The sequence below is a fragment of the Penicillium waksmanii genome (assembly GCF_028829765.1).
Source record: "Penicillium waksmanii strain IBT 27052 chromosome Unknown utg000005l:1.0-5232799.0:1.0-5237142.0, whole genome shotgun sequence".
NCBI lineage: Eukaryota > Fungi > Ascomycota > Eurotiomycetes > Eurotiales > Aspergillaceae > Penicillium > Penicillium waksmanii.
The window spans coordinates 2,343,204-2,359,879 of NW_026643252.1; the positions used below are offsets into that span (position 1 = coordinate 2,343,204).

Sequence of the window (16,676 nt, forward strand, 5' to 3'; positions counted from 1 at the left end):
TGTAGTAAATGTAAAGAGTGTGCAGGCATACAAAGAGGAATAATATCGTTCTCTTTGCAAATTCGATCGAATTGGGGCGTAAGGTGGCTCCCATGGCCGTCAAGAATCAATAGCCGAAACCGGCCGCGTACGCGCGAATTCGTTGATGGGATAAATAGCTTTTATAGCCAACGTAGGCCAATCTCATCGGTAGTCCAGCCGTTATTCGAGACCTCAAACCGCCAATCTTTTGGTAGGTTATCAAACCAACCCGCAATAGCAACCTTGCCCTTAAAGATCACACATGGCGGCAGCGAATAGCCATCTGCGCAGATTGCCTCGATAGCAGTAACCCATTGGCGATTTCCTGGCTGTAGGATAGATCGCCGACCGTAGTATTCCGCTCGAGTAACCACCTTTTGCGACGATATAAGGCCCATCGCAAATCCAGTCTCATCAAAGTTGTAGATATCCTCCGGTTGGATACCGTTCTCATCGATAACGCGTTGTACGGTTGTAAACCACTCTCGTAGCGATTTCGGGTCTTCGTTTAGTGCGCGTCGGTAGTCGTAGCGTTTCGAAAAGCGTGAGCGAATCTCTTCGCGCCGATTAATAAACTTTGATGGCCAATTCTTGCCTACTGTAGGCGAAGGGTTGGTTCCGCGCGCAGCAAGAAGGATATTAGCCATTTCTCCTACAGTAGCAGGCCTAGGCGCTGCTCCACGCGTATCCATAGAGATTATCCATTTAACAAGCGAATCCTCTTCTAATTCAGTTAATTTACAGCGATTCGGACGTATATCGACGCGTGCAATTTGGCCATGGGCGCGCGTTTGCAGAGTTGAACGTGGCACTGCGTATAGACTAGCCGCTGCGCGAATAGATTTGATTCGGCCATTTTGAAGATCACCAAGGGCTAATAAGATCCTGCCCTCTTGATTGGCTGAATTCTGCGAAGATTCAGAGCGAATTGGTGGCATGGTAAGGGATTGAATTAGGTTGGTAGGAAGGAAGACGCGACTTTGGATGGGGTGGCCAGGTCAAGCGGGTGGCCAGGTCATGCGGGAATTACGTTAACTATAAACTAGGTGCTGGGGTTGTATACAATTTGAACTCTGTGAATTTGATATAATACTAGTAGATATGACTAGACCCATGGACTAACAGGGTCTGTTAAGCTCCATCTCGGTCTCCATCTCACCGAATACTCCAGGGTTAGTACCAAGCTCTGCCTTGGAAGAGCCCTATGCATGAGTCTGCAGAGTAAATATAGCATCTGCATAGTACTCAGGTCGGTACCCTGTTAAAATTCCACTCCACATAAAGCAAGGGTGACAGTATTACACTTATATCCGTCCCGGTCCGATGCGTCGTCTCTGATATGAAATCTACTACCAGTGGGCTCGCCTTATAGTATACTATGCCCCATCCAAGATGTTTCTGTGGTTTGTCATGGGGCGCCTAATCATTGAAGTCGTTGGCTAAGAATAACCACCACAGCTACTATTTGAGTTTAGAATGCTGTTAGTTTTGGCCCCCAGATTATTTAGGCTGATGAAACTTTAATATCTCAAGGCCAATTTCCCGAAGCGGCATGCAAGATGCTTACCCAAGATGCTTAGCAGAGTGGGGCTCTCAGCCCTCTGCGCCTCTGTCAGACCGCGATGGTTTCTGAATTCGGTTGGGGCTCTCGCGCTGATTGGACCACCTTCGATATGGGGCGCCGCTCGTGTTTGCAAGTCTGAAGTTGGCCTTGATTTCTTCCTATTGTTTTTCTCAGTCCTACCAGGTATAAATACTGTCGAAATGTCCATATAATTCCAAAATCTATCCATCTCATCTATACGAAACCTCAATACTAGATCTCTCCGAGTCCTCTTTTCCAAATCCCGAAGCATGACATACTCTACGACGCTTGGGCTTCTCGCCTTCTTGACTTTATCAACTTGCGGCTCTGCAAGTCCTCTCCGCAAGCTGCACCCTACAGTCGTCCTTGGAGGCTCAAACAATGTCCAATTCGAAGGAACATCGGCTAACAATGTCGAATCATTCATGAACATTCGCTTTGCCGAAGATACATCAGGCAACAACCGCTTTGCCGCCCCCAAACCTTTCAGCTACCCTTCAGGGTCGGTGGTAAATGCATCCCTCCCAGGTGCCGCATGCCCACAGCAGAAAGTCCCAATACCGGGACTGGAAGTTTTTGATAATGTCACGCATATATCCGAGGACTGTCTTACATTGCGCGTCGATCGACCCATACGGAAATCCAATCAAGACAAGCTCCCTGTCATGGCTTTCATTTACGGAGGTGGGGATTCCATTGGTCAGATTTACGACACAGCATATGATCCAACTTCTTTGATCAATGGAGCGGAGCAGAAAGGATACCCAGTTATCTATGTTGCAATGAATTACCGTGTGGGTATCTTTGGGTTTGCTGCTACCCAGGCTCTCAACGAATCCCGTTCTTTGAATGCAGGACTTCGCGATCAGCGACTTGCATTGGAGTGGGTACAGGAACATATCGCTGCCTTCGGGGGGAGATCCCGACAACGTGACAATATTTGGAGAAAGTGATGGTGCTACTGGTGTTGGCCTCCAGATCACGGCATATGGAGGGAAGGAGAAGGCTCCTTTTCAACGAGCGATTATGCAGTCCGGCAGTGCTGCGGCTGATCAAGGTACTGCGACCAACAAAACTGTTATCCGCACTACCGAGTTCATCAAGAAAGTCAACTGTAGCTCTTCAGTCGGCATTGATGAGCTTGCTTGCTTGCGGAAGATCCCTCTCAAAAAGCTACTTCCCGCTGCGCTGGACTACGAATTCAGCTTTGAGGGTTCGATGAGCTTCGACATCTTTGTGCCTACCGCACCCTCCGATTTTATCCCTGATAGTCCCTCAAAGCTTCTGTCTTCTGGTCGCTTTGCGCATGATATTGACGTTATAACTGGCTGGACCGAAGATGATCAGTCGTTTTTTACGCCATCAACCATCAAGACTGAATCGGATGCCATCAAATACCTTTCCTCGTCAATGCCAGATCTCTCTGAGGAAAATATGCAACGTGCTCTTGCTCTTTACCCATCTTCATTGTTCTCAGACATGCCGAGTGAGAATATCTCGGCCCAATATTTCCGTGCAAGCCAAATGTCCCGTGACTATGGGTTTACTTGCCCGAGCATTCATTTGGTGCAAATGAACAAAAAGTACTCCAAGCCGTGCACTTCCAACTATCTCTATATCCTGAACCAGACTATGTTCGCCCCGTTATACGAACAGCAGCAGACATCATACCTCGGTGTTTCACACTTCAGTGACATTCCTTATGTTTTCAATCAGGCCAAGACGAGGTATTCATTCCTTGCGACTCCGATTGACGTCGAGATCTCGTCAAAGATGAGTGCTAGCTGGGCATCGTTTGCTGTCTCCGGGGATCCATCACACAGAAATGGAACGTTATCTGGCTGGTCTGATGCTTTGACTCATTCGAGCCCCACAGTGAGGATCATCGGAGGTCCCGATGGAGGCAAGATGGTTACCATCGATGGTAGTGGTGATACCTCTGAGCGTCTCGCGAAAAGATGTGCTTTCTGGAGCTCGCCTGAGGTACTTGCTCAGATTGGAGTATGATAGAAAATCAATAGCGGCCTAGCTATGAGGCATGACCTTAAGGACTTGAATGGTGTTTGAATTTGTTTCATTTAAATTAATTTCTTTTTTGTTCTGCATTTCATAAAAGAAGGACAACAAAATACCGATAATATTACCTATTGAATGTGTAATTATACCTCAGACTCTATTCCACGACAAGACGGAATCTGAGCAAGTCTTTCTCTAGAATCTCATCAAACCTTGCTTCTAGCTCCGAGACATCCCACTTGCAGGAAAGGAATCGGCCATTCAAGGCCCGCCGTCGTCTCTCGGAATTTATGGGTGATGATAGCCAAAGGCAGAAAGCACCGACCAGATCCGGGCTATCAACAAGAACTGCATAATTGGTGACAGTCAGCAAACATGCGCTAAATTTGAAGGGTAATGATAAATTCATATCTCACGTTTGAAGAGCCAATCCGGCGCACCCTTCGAAAAGTCACTGCGCAGACCACCAGGATGCACACTAGAACAGAAAATTCCTTTGGCAGAGTATTGTTCGTTTATCATCTCGATGAGTCGAGCCTGCGCTGCCTTGCTTACACAGTAGTGAGCATGCGCAAAAGGACCCGACACTGTAGGTGCCGCCATCGAACTGATCGCGATAAAGCTCATAGCTGCAGAATTTGTCGCAACCAGCAACGGCAGAAGGTGGTGAGCGGCATAGAAAACGCCAATAGTGTTCACATCAAAGGCATTACGGTAGTCTTCCGGAGATTCCTGCACAACATCTGTAATCATCGGGCCCGAGTAGCCAGAGTTCACAATAACCACGTCTAGGCGGCCGTTGAACTCGGACTTGACGGTCTCTGCTAGAGACATGACATCGCTCTCTGATGTGATATCGCATTCAGAAACGATTACCTTTGAACTTGGGCTTATTGAGCGAACCTCTTTCGCTGTTTCCTCGAGGGCGGTGCGAGTCCTGGCAGCAAGAATTAGACCTGATGCGCCCGCTCGAGCATATGCCCGTGCCAATCCCCCTCCAGCTGCACCTCTACCTCCAATAATGCATACAATAAAGGGAGATGGCAAATTTACCTCTGCGGGATCAATGGCATCGTAAGGCGTGGTATGAAGAGTCGAAACAAAGTCGCGACAGTGTTGTGCATTCAGTTGACTCTTTGTCGAGGACATTTCGAGAAGATTTTAGAAATTATGCTTATGGCCCGAGTTTGCAGCTTTGCAGTTGGATAGAAGAATGATTTTGCGACCAGAAACTTTCTACTCTCTTATAATTGGGACATTATCTGCGTGCTGGTTGCGATCGGATTTAGTCGGACTTAGAGCGGAGACTATGCTGCTGCCCGGAAATTAGCAGGAATCATCAGGAATGATAGTCCATATTGCTATTCTCAATTCTACAACTATTTTGAAACGACCAACATTGAATATTAGACAGGTTTTGTACATGAAATAAGATTCAAATATGGGTACCTTCTTGTCATTCATTAGCGGTTTTATGAGTATACCAGGTATTCTGATGGGGCAACTAAATCGGGTGAAGGGCGTGTTGCCATATTGAGAAATCTGATCATATACCTTTAGACTTAAGCTTCATAATCCTCGAAACCCCCTTTGCTTTTGTCTCTTTTTGGAATTAGCTGGTATGCATAGTGCCATTATGAATACCGTCTAGGTTATTAAAAAGCTTGCTTCCCCGATACATAGACCGAGTCTCTTGACCGAGTCAATTAGATTCGCCGAAAGCCTGCCGCTGTCCCTTTCAAGAGGGCTGGGGGGGTGAACCACTAAATGGTTATATCTAGTAGAGTCTTTATTTTATTGCGATTTTCCTATTCTGCAGATGGAGTAGGTTTGTACCCGCAGTCCCTACACTTATAGCCCCACTCATAGCGAGAGTTTTGCTGATCAGCTCATCCCAGGCCGGCTGGCCCAATGGCAAGGCGCTTGACTACGAATCAAGAGATTGCAGGTTCGACCCCTGCGTCGGTCAATTTTTTTTTGGCTATTTTTGCTGTATCTTGGAGGGAATTGGGATTGGTGGGCGAATTGTGCTTTTTTCTGGATTTACTAATTGCACTTATTATCTTCAGGACAATATTATCGCAAAACCATTAACCTGTTTTACCAGACTCATTTGCCGTCCTCTTGCACATCTAATAGTCTGGGTGGACAAGCATACAAAAATATCTTGCTATCTGCTGGTCGAATGTGATGAATCTCCTGCCATGTTTGCTTATTTGACGATGTCATCTTCGTTTCTAGGGCTGATGTTGACCAAAACTCACCTGGGTGAATGTGTGAGGATGCTCAGATACTCACAGAGATCAACGTACGGCGTAGCATACGAAGCAAAGGAAGCAGTAGCGGTTCGACGAAAGTAATAGCTTGAGGAGAATAAGAAGGAAGCTAGGATAGAAGGCTAGATACACAGGTGTATGGCGTGGATACCTAGAGTGGTGCCGTAGGCATAAGGCATCCACGAATGGTAACAACACCAGTTCGTTACAGAATGACTCATCGAGCCTTCTAAGATATACGAGTTTCTCCAAGCAAAATTTTTGTTCGTTATTTGGATGACGACAGAACCTGGCTAGCAAGTCCTTTTTCTCCCATAACATTTGGTGATTGAGATTCATTTCCCTGCTCATCAAGATCGAATGTCGAGATGGCCTCCTCTTCCCGGTTCCATTTCCCGGTCCATGCCGTTTCTAATGATCGTGTTAAACTTACCCCTCTCGATCTCGATCGTCACCTAGACACCTTCTTTCGCCTTTCTGTGTCGCATCCAGAGCTATATGCACATATGCCCACTGGACCGTTTAAGTCTTTGGCCGAACTTAAGGCAGAGTTTCTGGACCGATCGACCAGCCACATCTTATCATTTTCCAATCCTGAGTCCTTTGCGTTTGCGGTCATTGATAAAACACGCCCCGCGTCACCAGAGGACCCTGAAGGTGAACTCGCTGGTACCGTGTCTTTTATTCGGACGTCGCCTGTTCACCTCTGTACCGAGATTGGATTCATCGTTATTCTGCCACCATACCAGCGCAGCCATGTTGGAACAAACACTGTCGGTCTTGCATTAAATTATGCTTTTGAGACGCCAGAAAAAGGTGGCTTGGGTCTTCGCCGAATTCATTGGCAAGCTAGTACGGCAAACCCTGCCAGTGCTAAATTAGCAGAGAAGATGGGGTTTGAAAAAATAGGATTGACGCCTTGGCATATGCGATTTATTGGAGGCAAGGAGAAAGGCAAAATTGGAAACGGGAAGGAGCCACCAGCTGGGACTGATTCGAATGACCTGTGGAGAGACACTTTTTCATTCACCCTCGCCTGGGATCAATGGGGGAGTGGGGGAAAGGAGAACGTCGAGCGGATCTTGATGAAATAAAGTTTTTAGATTGCACTATTTCATTTCATCCTTTCAAGAAGAAATCAGACTCAGAATAGAGATAAATTCACAAAAGCAATCTCCTGGAACTCTAAATTACAAAACCATCTGCCATCTAACTTTCTTGCCCTTGATCATGTCCAATACACCCATAGGCAAATATTGCTTATCCACCAAATTCAATCCTCCGAAATCTCTCATCAGCTCCTCTGCATATAGACCAAGAATCCATTTCGTCTCTATCCCCAGTCTTCCAAGGTCGAAATCTTCACGAGCATCAGATATAGCATCGTTAACCACAGCAGTAGTACGAGGACCGGCACAGGTAGGAACATTCATGAGCTCTTCATATAGCAATGTATAATAGTAGCTTTCCTCTTCGCGCAATTTGTTCCATTCATCAACCGTCATAAATTGATCCATCTCCTCTGTGGAAATAATGTTGAGGTTTTCGAATGCGCGATCGGGCTGCAATTGCTCCAAGAGAGCACGGCGATCTTTCCGGGTAGTCTTCTCAAAGTTCCTCTTCGCACTTTCATAGTGGGAAAGTTCCTCGCTCAAGTACTCATCCACCAGCTCCATTGGGGTCTTGTTGAGCTTTTTTCGGATGAGAGAAATTGAAATGAATGGATTTCGAAGACCAAGACCTCCTAGCTTTTCGGGAAGATAGAAAAATGCATCCGGAACATCGGCTGTGCCAAAACGAGATTCGATCTTTTGCCTTAGGAAGCCAGCGACTGTGCATTGCGTTGGATTCTCGGCTGTTTCGAAAATGATCTTGTGCATTTGCTCATATGTACTGAGAATAGCATCAATATGTGGCCGTCCGAAGCAGTATGCCGGCTCTCCAAATGTGTTTTTGAAAAACCGACCAATACAGCTATTCCAAGTACGAATCCAGGAAATGATGCTATTGCACTGATCGAGCTGGGTTTTGAGTTGGCGGACATGCGCATCAACTTGGGAATGATCAATTACCCATTCACCGGATGATGTATCCAGCATCAGGAAGCCAATCCTTACGGGACCTTCTGGTAGACGGGGGATGACTTCGCTTCTCATGGAATCGCCCAGATACGCAGATCCTGACTTGTGCCTGTTGAATTCGAGTCCAGCGATCTTAGCAAAGTTCTGCATGATATCCCACGCCTTCACACACTTCTCTGGCTCTCCTGAGAGCCAAATATCGTCATGAAGCCGGTACAACAGCATCCCAGTTCCCTTGTTGACGGCAAGGTCCATAAAAAAGAGGATAAGTTCTCCAATAAGCTTCTCTGAAGCATGTGCAATCGGAATTCCCCTTCTGCGTTTTCGTGGCCCAAGCTTTTCATGTCCCTCGAAAGACTGATCCATATTGAGTGGAGTCTCGAGATATTTGCGGAAAAAGTTGATCCATCGATCGGAAAACCCGGTGTAAGCCAGAAAGGCGTAAACCGTGCTGTGTGGAATCGAGGTCGCATACCATTGCAAGTCTGTCTGAATGACAGCTGCTTCTCCATTCAAATGACGTTCCAGCAAAGTTTCTGTCACTATCTTTCGAAGCAATTTCTGTTTCACACTCTTCGGTGCAGAACTTTCGTGCGTCTCGGGGTCGTCGTCATATCCACCAAAGCGATTGCCTAAGGTGTCCTCTCCTTCTGGCATTGCTGCTAGGAAGAAACTTTCGAAATAGTCTTCTCGCCGTTTTTGTGCCGTGGATCCACTGGCTTCATATTTGGCGTAGTATCTTCGGCGGATTTTGTCGTTTTTGGTCATTTTATGTCCTTGCACGAAGTTGAACATTCTTTTGTCGCTGATGAGACCAGTCAAAGACGATTTCAAATCCTTGCACAGTTTAATACAGATATGCTCAACGAAGATCGTTTCTAGGATATCATCATCCATCCAGATTCGATATTTGCCGTTCAATTGTTGGCGAGGTAAGACAGGTACACCCTCTTCACCTGCATGCCAATCCCAATTGTCTAGGTCGGCATATCGCATATTGAGAACATCAGCAATCTCACTGAGAGCTACTTTATTGTTGACAAAATGCTTCAATGTTTCTTGTTTTTCGTCGGTGACAATTTCCTCACATTGAATGCCACGAATGCATGCTGATAAGGAGTCGACAGTGAAGGGATCTTCTCGCTCCCAAATAGATTCCGTGGTTCTACTCACTTTATCGCGGAAATTTTCCAACAATTGCTTTTGCTCCTCGTCGGGAAAGAGAGCGTCCAGAAAGGCTTCAATTTCGCTAGGATCCGTCTCGTGGGATTTGAAGACCATGTCCTCAAACTGGTCACAGAGCTGCTGCAACCTCTGCTTTTGTCTTTCCTCCACCACCAAAAAGTCATCAGTCTCACCAGAGGCGGTCTCCGGGTTCTCCTTTTCTGCAGATGGTGGGTTCATCCACTCTGTCAGAAGACGCGAATACAAATCGGCGAGTTGAAGCTTGCGACTATGAGGCTCCAACTTATTGCGCAAGTATTTTTCGAAACCTTCAAGCTTCTGGGTTGGGATCGAAGAGTCAAAGCGTGCCTGATCAACCCAGTGTTCGATGTTCAAAATTTCCGCGTCGCGGTTCAAAACTGGAAGCAGCTTCCTGGTACTGACTAGGAGATGTTCGACGCGCTCACGCAAAGTGGGACACTTGTCCGCACCCGTGAGAGCCTCAACTTTTCGCAGCTCATATGCATCTCGTTGTTTCTCAAGCTCATGGATTTTACTTCGAGTGAGTGATTGAAGCGTTCGGGATAAATAAGGGTCCATGTTGAATGCGGTGAGGACTTGAAGTCGTCCAAGTTTCCCGCGTGTATGACTCGGAGAATTACTCGTATTCCTGAATAATAACAGTTTTAAGGATTTCCCATCGAATTTATACTTACATCAATTTTTTCTTCGCCTGCTTTAAGCATCCGGGCTTCGCTATTGGGTTCGATTCCAAGCGTCTCGCTGCCTAAAGCTGCCTGGTCAGATCGGCATTCTGCAGCCTTGCACTTCCACCAGTTTCAGCCCCTTTCTCCCCGCCTGCATCATGACACGAGGCTGTGGCCAACTGGAAACTTTGAAACCCCGCCATTTTCCCAGCGCAGATGAGTCATTTACAAAAAAGAGACGGGAAGAGAGGGAAGACCGATACTTCTGGGCATTCTTTTACTTTCAATCGTAAATGTGTCATTTCAACAGATAATCTTATTGATGTTTCCACTATGTCGAGGTCATCCATAATGATAGAACTTTATAATATAGCGCCTCGGATATAGAACCAAGCCTTAGCCTTATCAATCCCCAAAGCCGTCACCAATAGCATCCTCCCAAACAAATCGACCTCACCCGGTTGTGCATTTTGCAACACCGGCTCGAAATCAAGATTGTAAACAATATGGTGCTGTTTTTCCGTCCAAGCGACCGCGAAATCAAAAGCATTGGAAGCATTCCACAAGTCACCCGAAAGATACCAGGAATGCTCAAGGCCCAGCTTGCCATCACACGACACCGGTACTCTTCCTTGAAGGACTTTGAAGATTTGAATAAAGTAATATGTAAACAGCACTGTGCGCCGTGCCGACTCTTGCAAAACCCACCCTTCCCAGAAAGTCGCAGCGTCTTCCATTGCTAGCGGGAGAAGTTCGGTCGGGTCGTAGGGTTTTGGGGTTGGCACTATCGCCATTAATGTGAGGACTGATGACTCGAGTGTTGTGAATAGGGCATCGGCTGTGGCGTGAGAGCGGATGTCTCCATCGAAGAGTCGCATTATTTGGTAGAGGATTAGTGCTTGGGTGCGAGCGAGGATGTCAAGGGCCTCGGTTGGTTCGGGTGCTGAGAGGAGTTCTCTTGTGCGTGCGTCAAAGAGGTTCATTATTACTGGGGCGTTTATGTCGTTTTTGCACATGTATAGAGAGCAACATGCGTAAGCATCTATATTGATATGTCTTAGCACTGGCAGTTTAAAAGGGCACTCACTAATAAACTTGAAGGGGATATCGGAAATTCCATACCTTGCATGACCTGTGGCATATGGCTTTTATACAATTGTGGATGACACCATGGTGTTCGATTCTCTATTACCATCATTTGAGGCGTGGTTTTAAGAACGTCTATGGCGAATTGCAGATGCGACGCCACTATAACCGAAAGTGGTCTTAAGGATCGCGTTCGCGGAAGAGCAACGGCAAAGTTTGTGGGAGATAAGGGGCCTTCAAAACATGGTGTGGTTGAAAGCTCATCGGAAACGTATTGACTCCAATCTAGCTGAGGCTCTCGTGGCTCCGGCGCAGAGTCTAAAATCGACTCAGCACACAAGCCGTTGTGAATTGGTGAAGGATGTGCCATGGCGGTGGTGAGCCACATGTGATCCACGGCATTCATGGGTCTGGTTGGAGGTGATTCATCCACGAGATCTTGGTAGGCTGCAGGTAGTCTACCAGGGTAAACGCAGGGCGAATTTCTGCTGATACATCGCGAACAAGCGGGAAAGGCGAGGTCACAACGCCGTTTAGCCGTCTTGCATGCCTCACAAGACTTTCGTCGAGGTGGAGCTGGGTCTTGATGAGCCATCTTAGCCTATCAGAACCGATGATTATCGCCAGGAAGTGGAATAGAGGAAGAACATGAATGAGGCCAGAGACCTAGAGCGGAATTCCGCACGCTAAGCAAGAAAGTGGTGACGGGCCACCAATCGGAGAGGTTCAGCTGCGACTGGGTGGGCCAGCCCGGCGGAGTTGCGCAGTATGAGAATTATTTGAACATCAGTAAAAGAAAATATAAATTGGCCGTGAAAGTCACTACCTACCTGTAAAAAGAAATCATCAAAGCAATTATCCCTCCAAAGCTAGTCCATCATGGCCTCTCCCATTGTCTTCGTTTGTGGCGCAACAGGCACCCAAGGCGGTGCCCTCACCACCCACCTTCTACAACAAAACATCCAAGTCCACGCCATCACTCGCAACATCCAATCGGAAGCTGCTCGAAAAATCAAAAACCGCGTATCTCTAACTGAGGGTGATTTTGACAATGAAGAAACCCTACGAAAGGCCATGACCAACTGCACCAGCATTTTTCTCAATCTATCCCCGAATCATCGAAACCCATCGGCTGAACTCGACCAAGCAAAGAGCATCATATCCATCGCGAAAGAGATCGGTATTAAACAAATCATCTACACCGGTGCAATGGGCACCGTCAATCCCGAACGATTACCCCTCTGGGATCCCACAAACCTTGCTGCCAACGTCCTTCTCAGCAAGCAATCCATCGAGAAGGAAATTCGCAACGCAGGATTCGAGCACTGGACGATCCTACGACCGGGAAATTTTATGTCAAACTTCTTGAGCCCCCCTCGTTCGAATGTATCAGGGTCTTGTTGAAACTGGAAAATTCACAACGGCCTTTACTCCCGAGACGATCCTCCCTATGGTTGATCCTTATGATATCGGAAGATTTGCCGCTGCGGCAGTATGCGATCCGATTCGGTTTCATGGGAAGGAGGTGGAGATCGCGTCGCAAATGATGGGAGCAGAGGCCATCATTCAGGACATTGCCCAGGCTACTGGGCGAGACATGGAGGTGGTCTTTTTGTCTGAGGAGGAAGTCAAGGGAAAGATGGCAACGGATCCTTTCCTGGGACCTCAGTTGCTTTTACGCGATATGGCTATTTTCGTTGATTTTGAGAAGGTGAAAGGATGGAATATTGAATTGAGTACATTTGCGGAGTTTTTGGAGCGGGAAAAGAAGCGGGTTGAAGAGGCTTATCTTTGAAGGAAATCTTGTACATTTCATTAGGTCTGCCTGATATTCTCATTATGTTAAGGGGAAAACCATTCATCTTTAAGCTTGGCGAAGTGTTTATATGCTCGAGCTATTGTAGATCTAATATCAAAACACGTAGTTATTCTATTCTATTGACAGGTTCTAGAACATCAATGACGGCATCTATGTGTATCTGCAATTACAGCCTTTTCCGGGCTGAAAAAAAGTAAAAAAAGTCATGAGGGCGTGAGGCACAGCATTGGGCGAAATTTACTGCTTGCCGAAGATCTTGACGCGGTCTTCAATGGGCTTCTGGACCTTCTCGCCAGCCTGGCCCTCGGGGCTACCGAAGACGAGCTGGGCAACCAGGCGCCAGTCGGTAGGCAGGTTCCACTGCTTAGCGACAGAGGCGTCAAGAAGGGGGTTGTAGTGCTGCAGGTTGGCGCCGAAACCAACGGACTCAAGAGCAGTCCAGACTGAATCGCACTGTTAGTACTGTTATGTTATTATTTTGGGGTGGTGAGATATCAACATACGGAAGTACTGGTGCATAGCGTTGGAGTGGTCAGCCCAGGGCTCGAACTTGTCGGCGAAGGCAGCGAATTTCTCCTGGAAATCCTTGATGTGAGCAGGGTCCTCGTAGAAGAGGATCTAGATTGATGGGTTAGACATTTTCTCCTTTTCAGTTTTGGTTGGGATTTACTCACGGTACCGGCAGCGGCCTTGAAGCCCTGCAGCTTAGGCAGAGTCTGGTTCTTGAAGACCTCCTCGGGGACAGCACCAGACTGGACGAGGGGAGCGAAAGCCTCAGCGGCCAGGTCCCAGAGGCGGTCGTGCTCCTCGTGCAGCAGGACGACCAGGCGGGTGGACTGGGTGTTGAAGGAGCTGGGGACGTGGGTAATGGCGTGGTTGACGAGCTCCTCGACCTTGGAGTCAGGGACGGGGCTGTTCTTGCCGAGCTGGTAGATAGTGCGGCGGGTCTGGACCGCTTGCAGGAGGCCGTCGGTGGACATGGTGGCGGGGGTGGCGGGAGAGTTCTTGGGGAGAGAAGTTGAAAATGGACGAAGGGATAGCTGTGCAATTGACGGGGGTTGGGCCGATATTAATGTGGTTTGCGGTCTTGAGGTGGATCCGAGTGTTCGGCAGATGCTGTGGAGAGTGGAAGCCGGTCGAAGAAGAGTACGAGTGGCCATAGTAGCGGATGGAAGGGTTTTTAAATAGTAGTATGATAAAGGAGGCGATTGAGAGTACTAGTAGGTAATAAAATTGTTAAAAATGATCGGGATTGTTACAAATCGACGGGGGAGTTCCGCAGTTTTTTTAAGCATGGCAGGGCCGCTAAAAAAAGAACTGGTGATGTTGTATTTCCGTTGCCGCTAATTAATTTGGGGCATTACGGCATTACGGATAAATGAGGCCGGGCCGCTTATTAAGGGATTCTTGTCAGCAATGACAAACCACTCAGGGCAGGCTGGTTCCTGAGTTCCGTGTAGTTAGAGTTCTTCTACGAGTTACTACTAGTACGAGTAGTACGGAGTACTTCGGTATTAATTATAGAGCCCTGGAGATCTTGAATTCAATATCCACGGCCCGTCCATTCCACGGTTGACACTCGACCACCGGCCATTTGTAGTTATATATTACTACAGTACTAGCACAAATATGGACACTCCAGCATTTCAAACCTTGGATCTCCATCTACGACTCAGATCCAGACTTTATACCATCATCCCGAATACTATCACACCCAGAGAAAGAGATAATTTCAAATCAATTGCCCCTCCAAAGACACCACTAGTATGACGCGGAAAGAGGGTAGCCGCGGAGGCTTCGGTAAAGGGGCAAAGTACGGGTCGGTCCGAGAATTTGCTCTAGTAGTAAAAAAGGTGACGGTAACACTGCTCAATATGCTCCCTGAGCGACCCTAAGCAACCCTAAGCAATCCTGAGTAGACTGCGCCGATTTTGAGCTTTTTTTTAGGACCTGAGCGGTTGGCCCCGCTTATATTTCACGGTAAGGTATATTTGTATTCAAAATATGTATAAAGATGTAATTTTAACTTAAAACTAGATATAATCCTTGTTTGAAATTGAAATATAATAGTACTAGTACTATTAGTAGTACGAGGAGTAATATCGGGCCATGAGTCAAATCGCCGCAACAATTTCTTTTGCTTTCAAGTTGGGGGCCATGAACGTGCCAATCAGTGTAAACTCCGAGTCGGAGGGTAGTAGAAATAAATATCTGACCTTTTTCCATTTTTTCCCTTCTTCCCCACTATCAATCGAACAACGTCATGGCGCATCAAGCGCACAATATCCCATGGGATCTACTCACATCGAATCTAGAATGGAAAGCCCCGAAACCTTCGGACAACTTCGGAACAAATCTCTACCCACGCATGAAGTCCAATCAAGCCACTGACCTGAGTTATTTCGTGGAAGCCTTTGTAAAAAATCTCGAGGAGCATGCGGCCTGTGAACGAAAAAAGTATCAACAGCACGATGACCCTCCCCAGCCATCAGATGTGATTCTCAACGAAGTCACCGTTCGAAAAATATCACCTTCAGTTCGGCGATGGCGAAAGCATTGGTGGTCCCAAAGGCTATGTCCTTCCGAAACCTGCCCCTTGAGGGGTACTGATTCCGAACCCTGCAAATGCGAACCCCTTCCTCTGAAAGAAAGACAAATGTCTGCATTTCTTCGTCATTTTGATCACATTGAGTATTGTGATTACTTTGGCGAAAACAACGCTGTACTTTTCAATCTAGAAGTTCTGAAAACGTTGCTTCTTTACGGAGAGATGGATGCTCTCTTTCGTATTTGTGCTCATCCAGAGACGCATCTTACAAGGACCTATGATAAAGGTGTTTGTTTTGATTGTGGTCGTCACGTAGGTCCCAATTTTGCATCAATCTCGTGGCCGGATTTTGACACTGACCATATTCAAGCCATATAACGACATTGGATGGCACGGGATAGGTCGAGACATGCTCTGGATCTACATATGCCTGAACGTAGCATATTGCTTTCCGGAACTATGTGACCCCAAATGCGGAAGGACAGCAGAAAAGGATTATCGCAATACGATTTTCTACCAAAAAACCATTGATCATTGCGCGAAATTTCCTTACGGCTACTACTCTACTGCTGGAAAATTTCCTCATAATCAGTTCTTTGGTCTAGATCCTCCACACAAAGTTGAAAAGAGAATAAAAACAGAAGAGAACACGGAAAAACGTCCACCAAGATGGGAAAAATATGCAACCTACCGAGAGCAAGAGCACCCAGGCCCTTATGGAAGGGAACCGATTCATCAATACCTGTCATTGTCGACATCTCGTTATCTATCCGATGGGCCCTCGGTTTCTGATACTACCCGCGTCCGGATGACACTCTGCTCTAAGGGTTTACCTGTTGAGTTAGCATTGGATATCATGGAATTCGCCAACTACGAACCAGTTCACAGGAAATTGGACCCACCGCATGATCCTCTACACCCTTCAAACCGAGAAGAGCTTGGGAAGTACCTCAAATACTGCTGGCAGACCATGGTCCGCTGTTTTATGTTAATGAAGGAGCTTGGATTCGATCCTGTTAATGGCGGAAGAGAGGACCCCGGCATGAACTGGAAAAGTATGATCCAGGATTGTATTATTGAGCTCTTTGGTCATGAGAAGGATAGGGGTCATGATGGGGATCTCGAGATTTGGTGGACCCCGGATCAGAGAGGCGATAGGATATGGTATAGAAATAGACGTCCTGACGAGGAGGGCTACCCGGGATATGTGTTTGTCTCGCGTTCGGATATAAAGGATGCATTGGCAAGTGCTAGTGATGATTAGGGACGAGATCTGAATTACGGATTAGAGATCTAATGAAACTTCTCAATACTCTCTTCGAAATAATCATCTTCAGGTCTTGTAAGTTGTGAATAAGGAACTTAAATGCAGC

At 46.9% G+C, this 16,676-nt stretch overlaps 9 protein-coding genes across 9 annotated transcripts; 5 read left to right on the forward strand and 4 right to left on the reverse strand.

The window, feature by feature from the left end:
• Window positions 1–1,875: 1,875 nt before the first annotated feature.
• Window positions 1,876–3,613, forward strand: N7481_005769 (carboxylesterase; the record flags this gene model as incomplete). The annotated part of the gene is given in 2 exon segments (XM_057264988.1): window positions 1,876–2,489; window positions 2,500–3,613. 2 exon segments carry the CDS (start codon window positions 1,876–1,878, stop codon window positions 3,611–3,613), a joined length of 1,728 nt encoding a protein of 575 aa, XP_057122708.1.
• A 166-nt stretch (window positions 3,614–3,779) lies between these two features.
• Window positions 3,780–4,771, reverse strand: N7481_005770 (SDR family NAD(P)-dependent oxidoreductase; the record flags this gene model as incomplete). Its single annotated transcript, XM_057264989.1, has 2 exons — window positions 3,780–3,970; window positions 4,039–4,771. 2 exons carry the CDS (start codon window positions 4,769–4,771, stop codon window positions 3,780–3,782), a joined length of 924 nt encoding a protein of 307 aa, XP_057122709.1.
• A 1,495-nt stretch (window positions 4,772–6,266) lies between these two features.
• N7481_005771 (GNAT family N-acetyltransferase) lies at window positions 6,267–6,992 on the forward strand (the record flags this gene model as incomplete). Its single annotated transcript, XM_057264990.1, has 1 exon — window positions 6,267–6,992. The coding sequence occupies one exon, from the start codon at window positions 6,267–6,269 to the stop codon at window positions 6,990–6,992; it is 726 nt and encodes a 241-aa protein (XP_057122710.1).
• A 96-nt stretch (window positions 6,993–7,088) lies between these two features.
• N7481_005772 (reverse transcriptase) lies at window positions 7,089–9,743 on the reverse strand (the record flags this gene model as incomplete). The annotated part of the gene is made up of 1 exon (XM_057264991.1): window positions 7,089–9,743. One exon carries the CDS (start codon window positions 9,741–9,743, stop codon window positions 7,089–7,091), a length of 2,655 nt encoding a protein of 884 aa, XP_057122711.1.
• A 469-nt stretch (window positions 9,744–10,212) lies between these two features.
• Window positions 10,213–11,342, reverse strand: N7481_005773 (uncharacterized protein; the record flags this gene model as incomplete). The annotated part of the gene is made up of 2 exons (XM_057264992.1): window positions 10,213–10,913; window positions 10,973–11,342. 2 exons carry the CDS (start codon window positions 11,340–11,342, stop codon window positions 10,213–10,215), a joined length of 1,071 nt encoding a protein of 356 aa, XP_057122712.1.
• A 473-nt stretch (window positions 11,343–11,815) lies between these two features.
• N7481_005774 (uncharacterized protein) lies at window positions 11,816–12,340 on the forward strand (the record flags this gene model as incomplete). The annotated part of the gene is made up of 1 exon (XM_057264993.1): window positions 11,816–12,340. The coding sequence occupies one exon, from the start codon at window positions 11,816–11,818 to the stop codon at window positions 12,338–12,340; it is 525 nt and encodes a 174-aa protein (XP_057122713.1).
• Window positions 12,341–12,386: 46 nt separating this feature from the next.
• N7481_005775 (uncharacterized protein) lies at window positions 12,387–12,731 on the forward strand (the record flags this gene model as incomplete). Its single annotated transcript, XM_057264994.1, has 1 exon — window positions 12,387–12,731. The coding sequence occupies one exon, from the start codon at window positions 12,387–12,389 to the stop codon at window positions 12,729–12,731; it is 345 nt and encodes a 114-aa protein (XP_057122714.1).
• Window positions 12,732–12,992: 261 nt separating this feature from the next.
• On the reverse strand, window positions 12,993–13,915 carry N7481_005776 (nitroreductase family protein; the record flags this gene model as incomplete). Its single annotated transcript, XM_057264995.1, has 3 exons — window positions 12,993–13,198; window positions 13,259–13,373; window positions 13,430–13,915. 3 exons carry the CDS (start codon window positions 13,913–13,915, stop codon window positions 12,993–12,995), a joined length of 807 nt encoding a protein of 268 aa, XP_057122715.1.
• A 1,103-nt stretch (window positions 13,916–15,018) lies between these two features.
• Window positions 15,019–16,567, forward strand: N7481_005777 (uncharacterized protein; the record flags this gene model as incomplete). The annotated part of the gene is made up of 2 exons (XM_057264996.1): window positions 15,019–15,615; window positions 15,674–16,567. The coding sequence occupies 2 exons, from the start codon at window positions 15,019–15,021 to the stop codon at window positions 16,565–16,567; spliced, it is 1,491 nt and encodes a 496-aa protein (XP_057122716.1).
• Window positions 16,568–16,676: the final 109 nt, after the last annotated feature.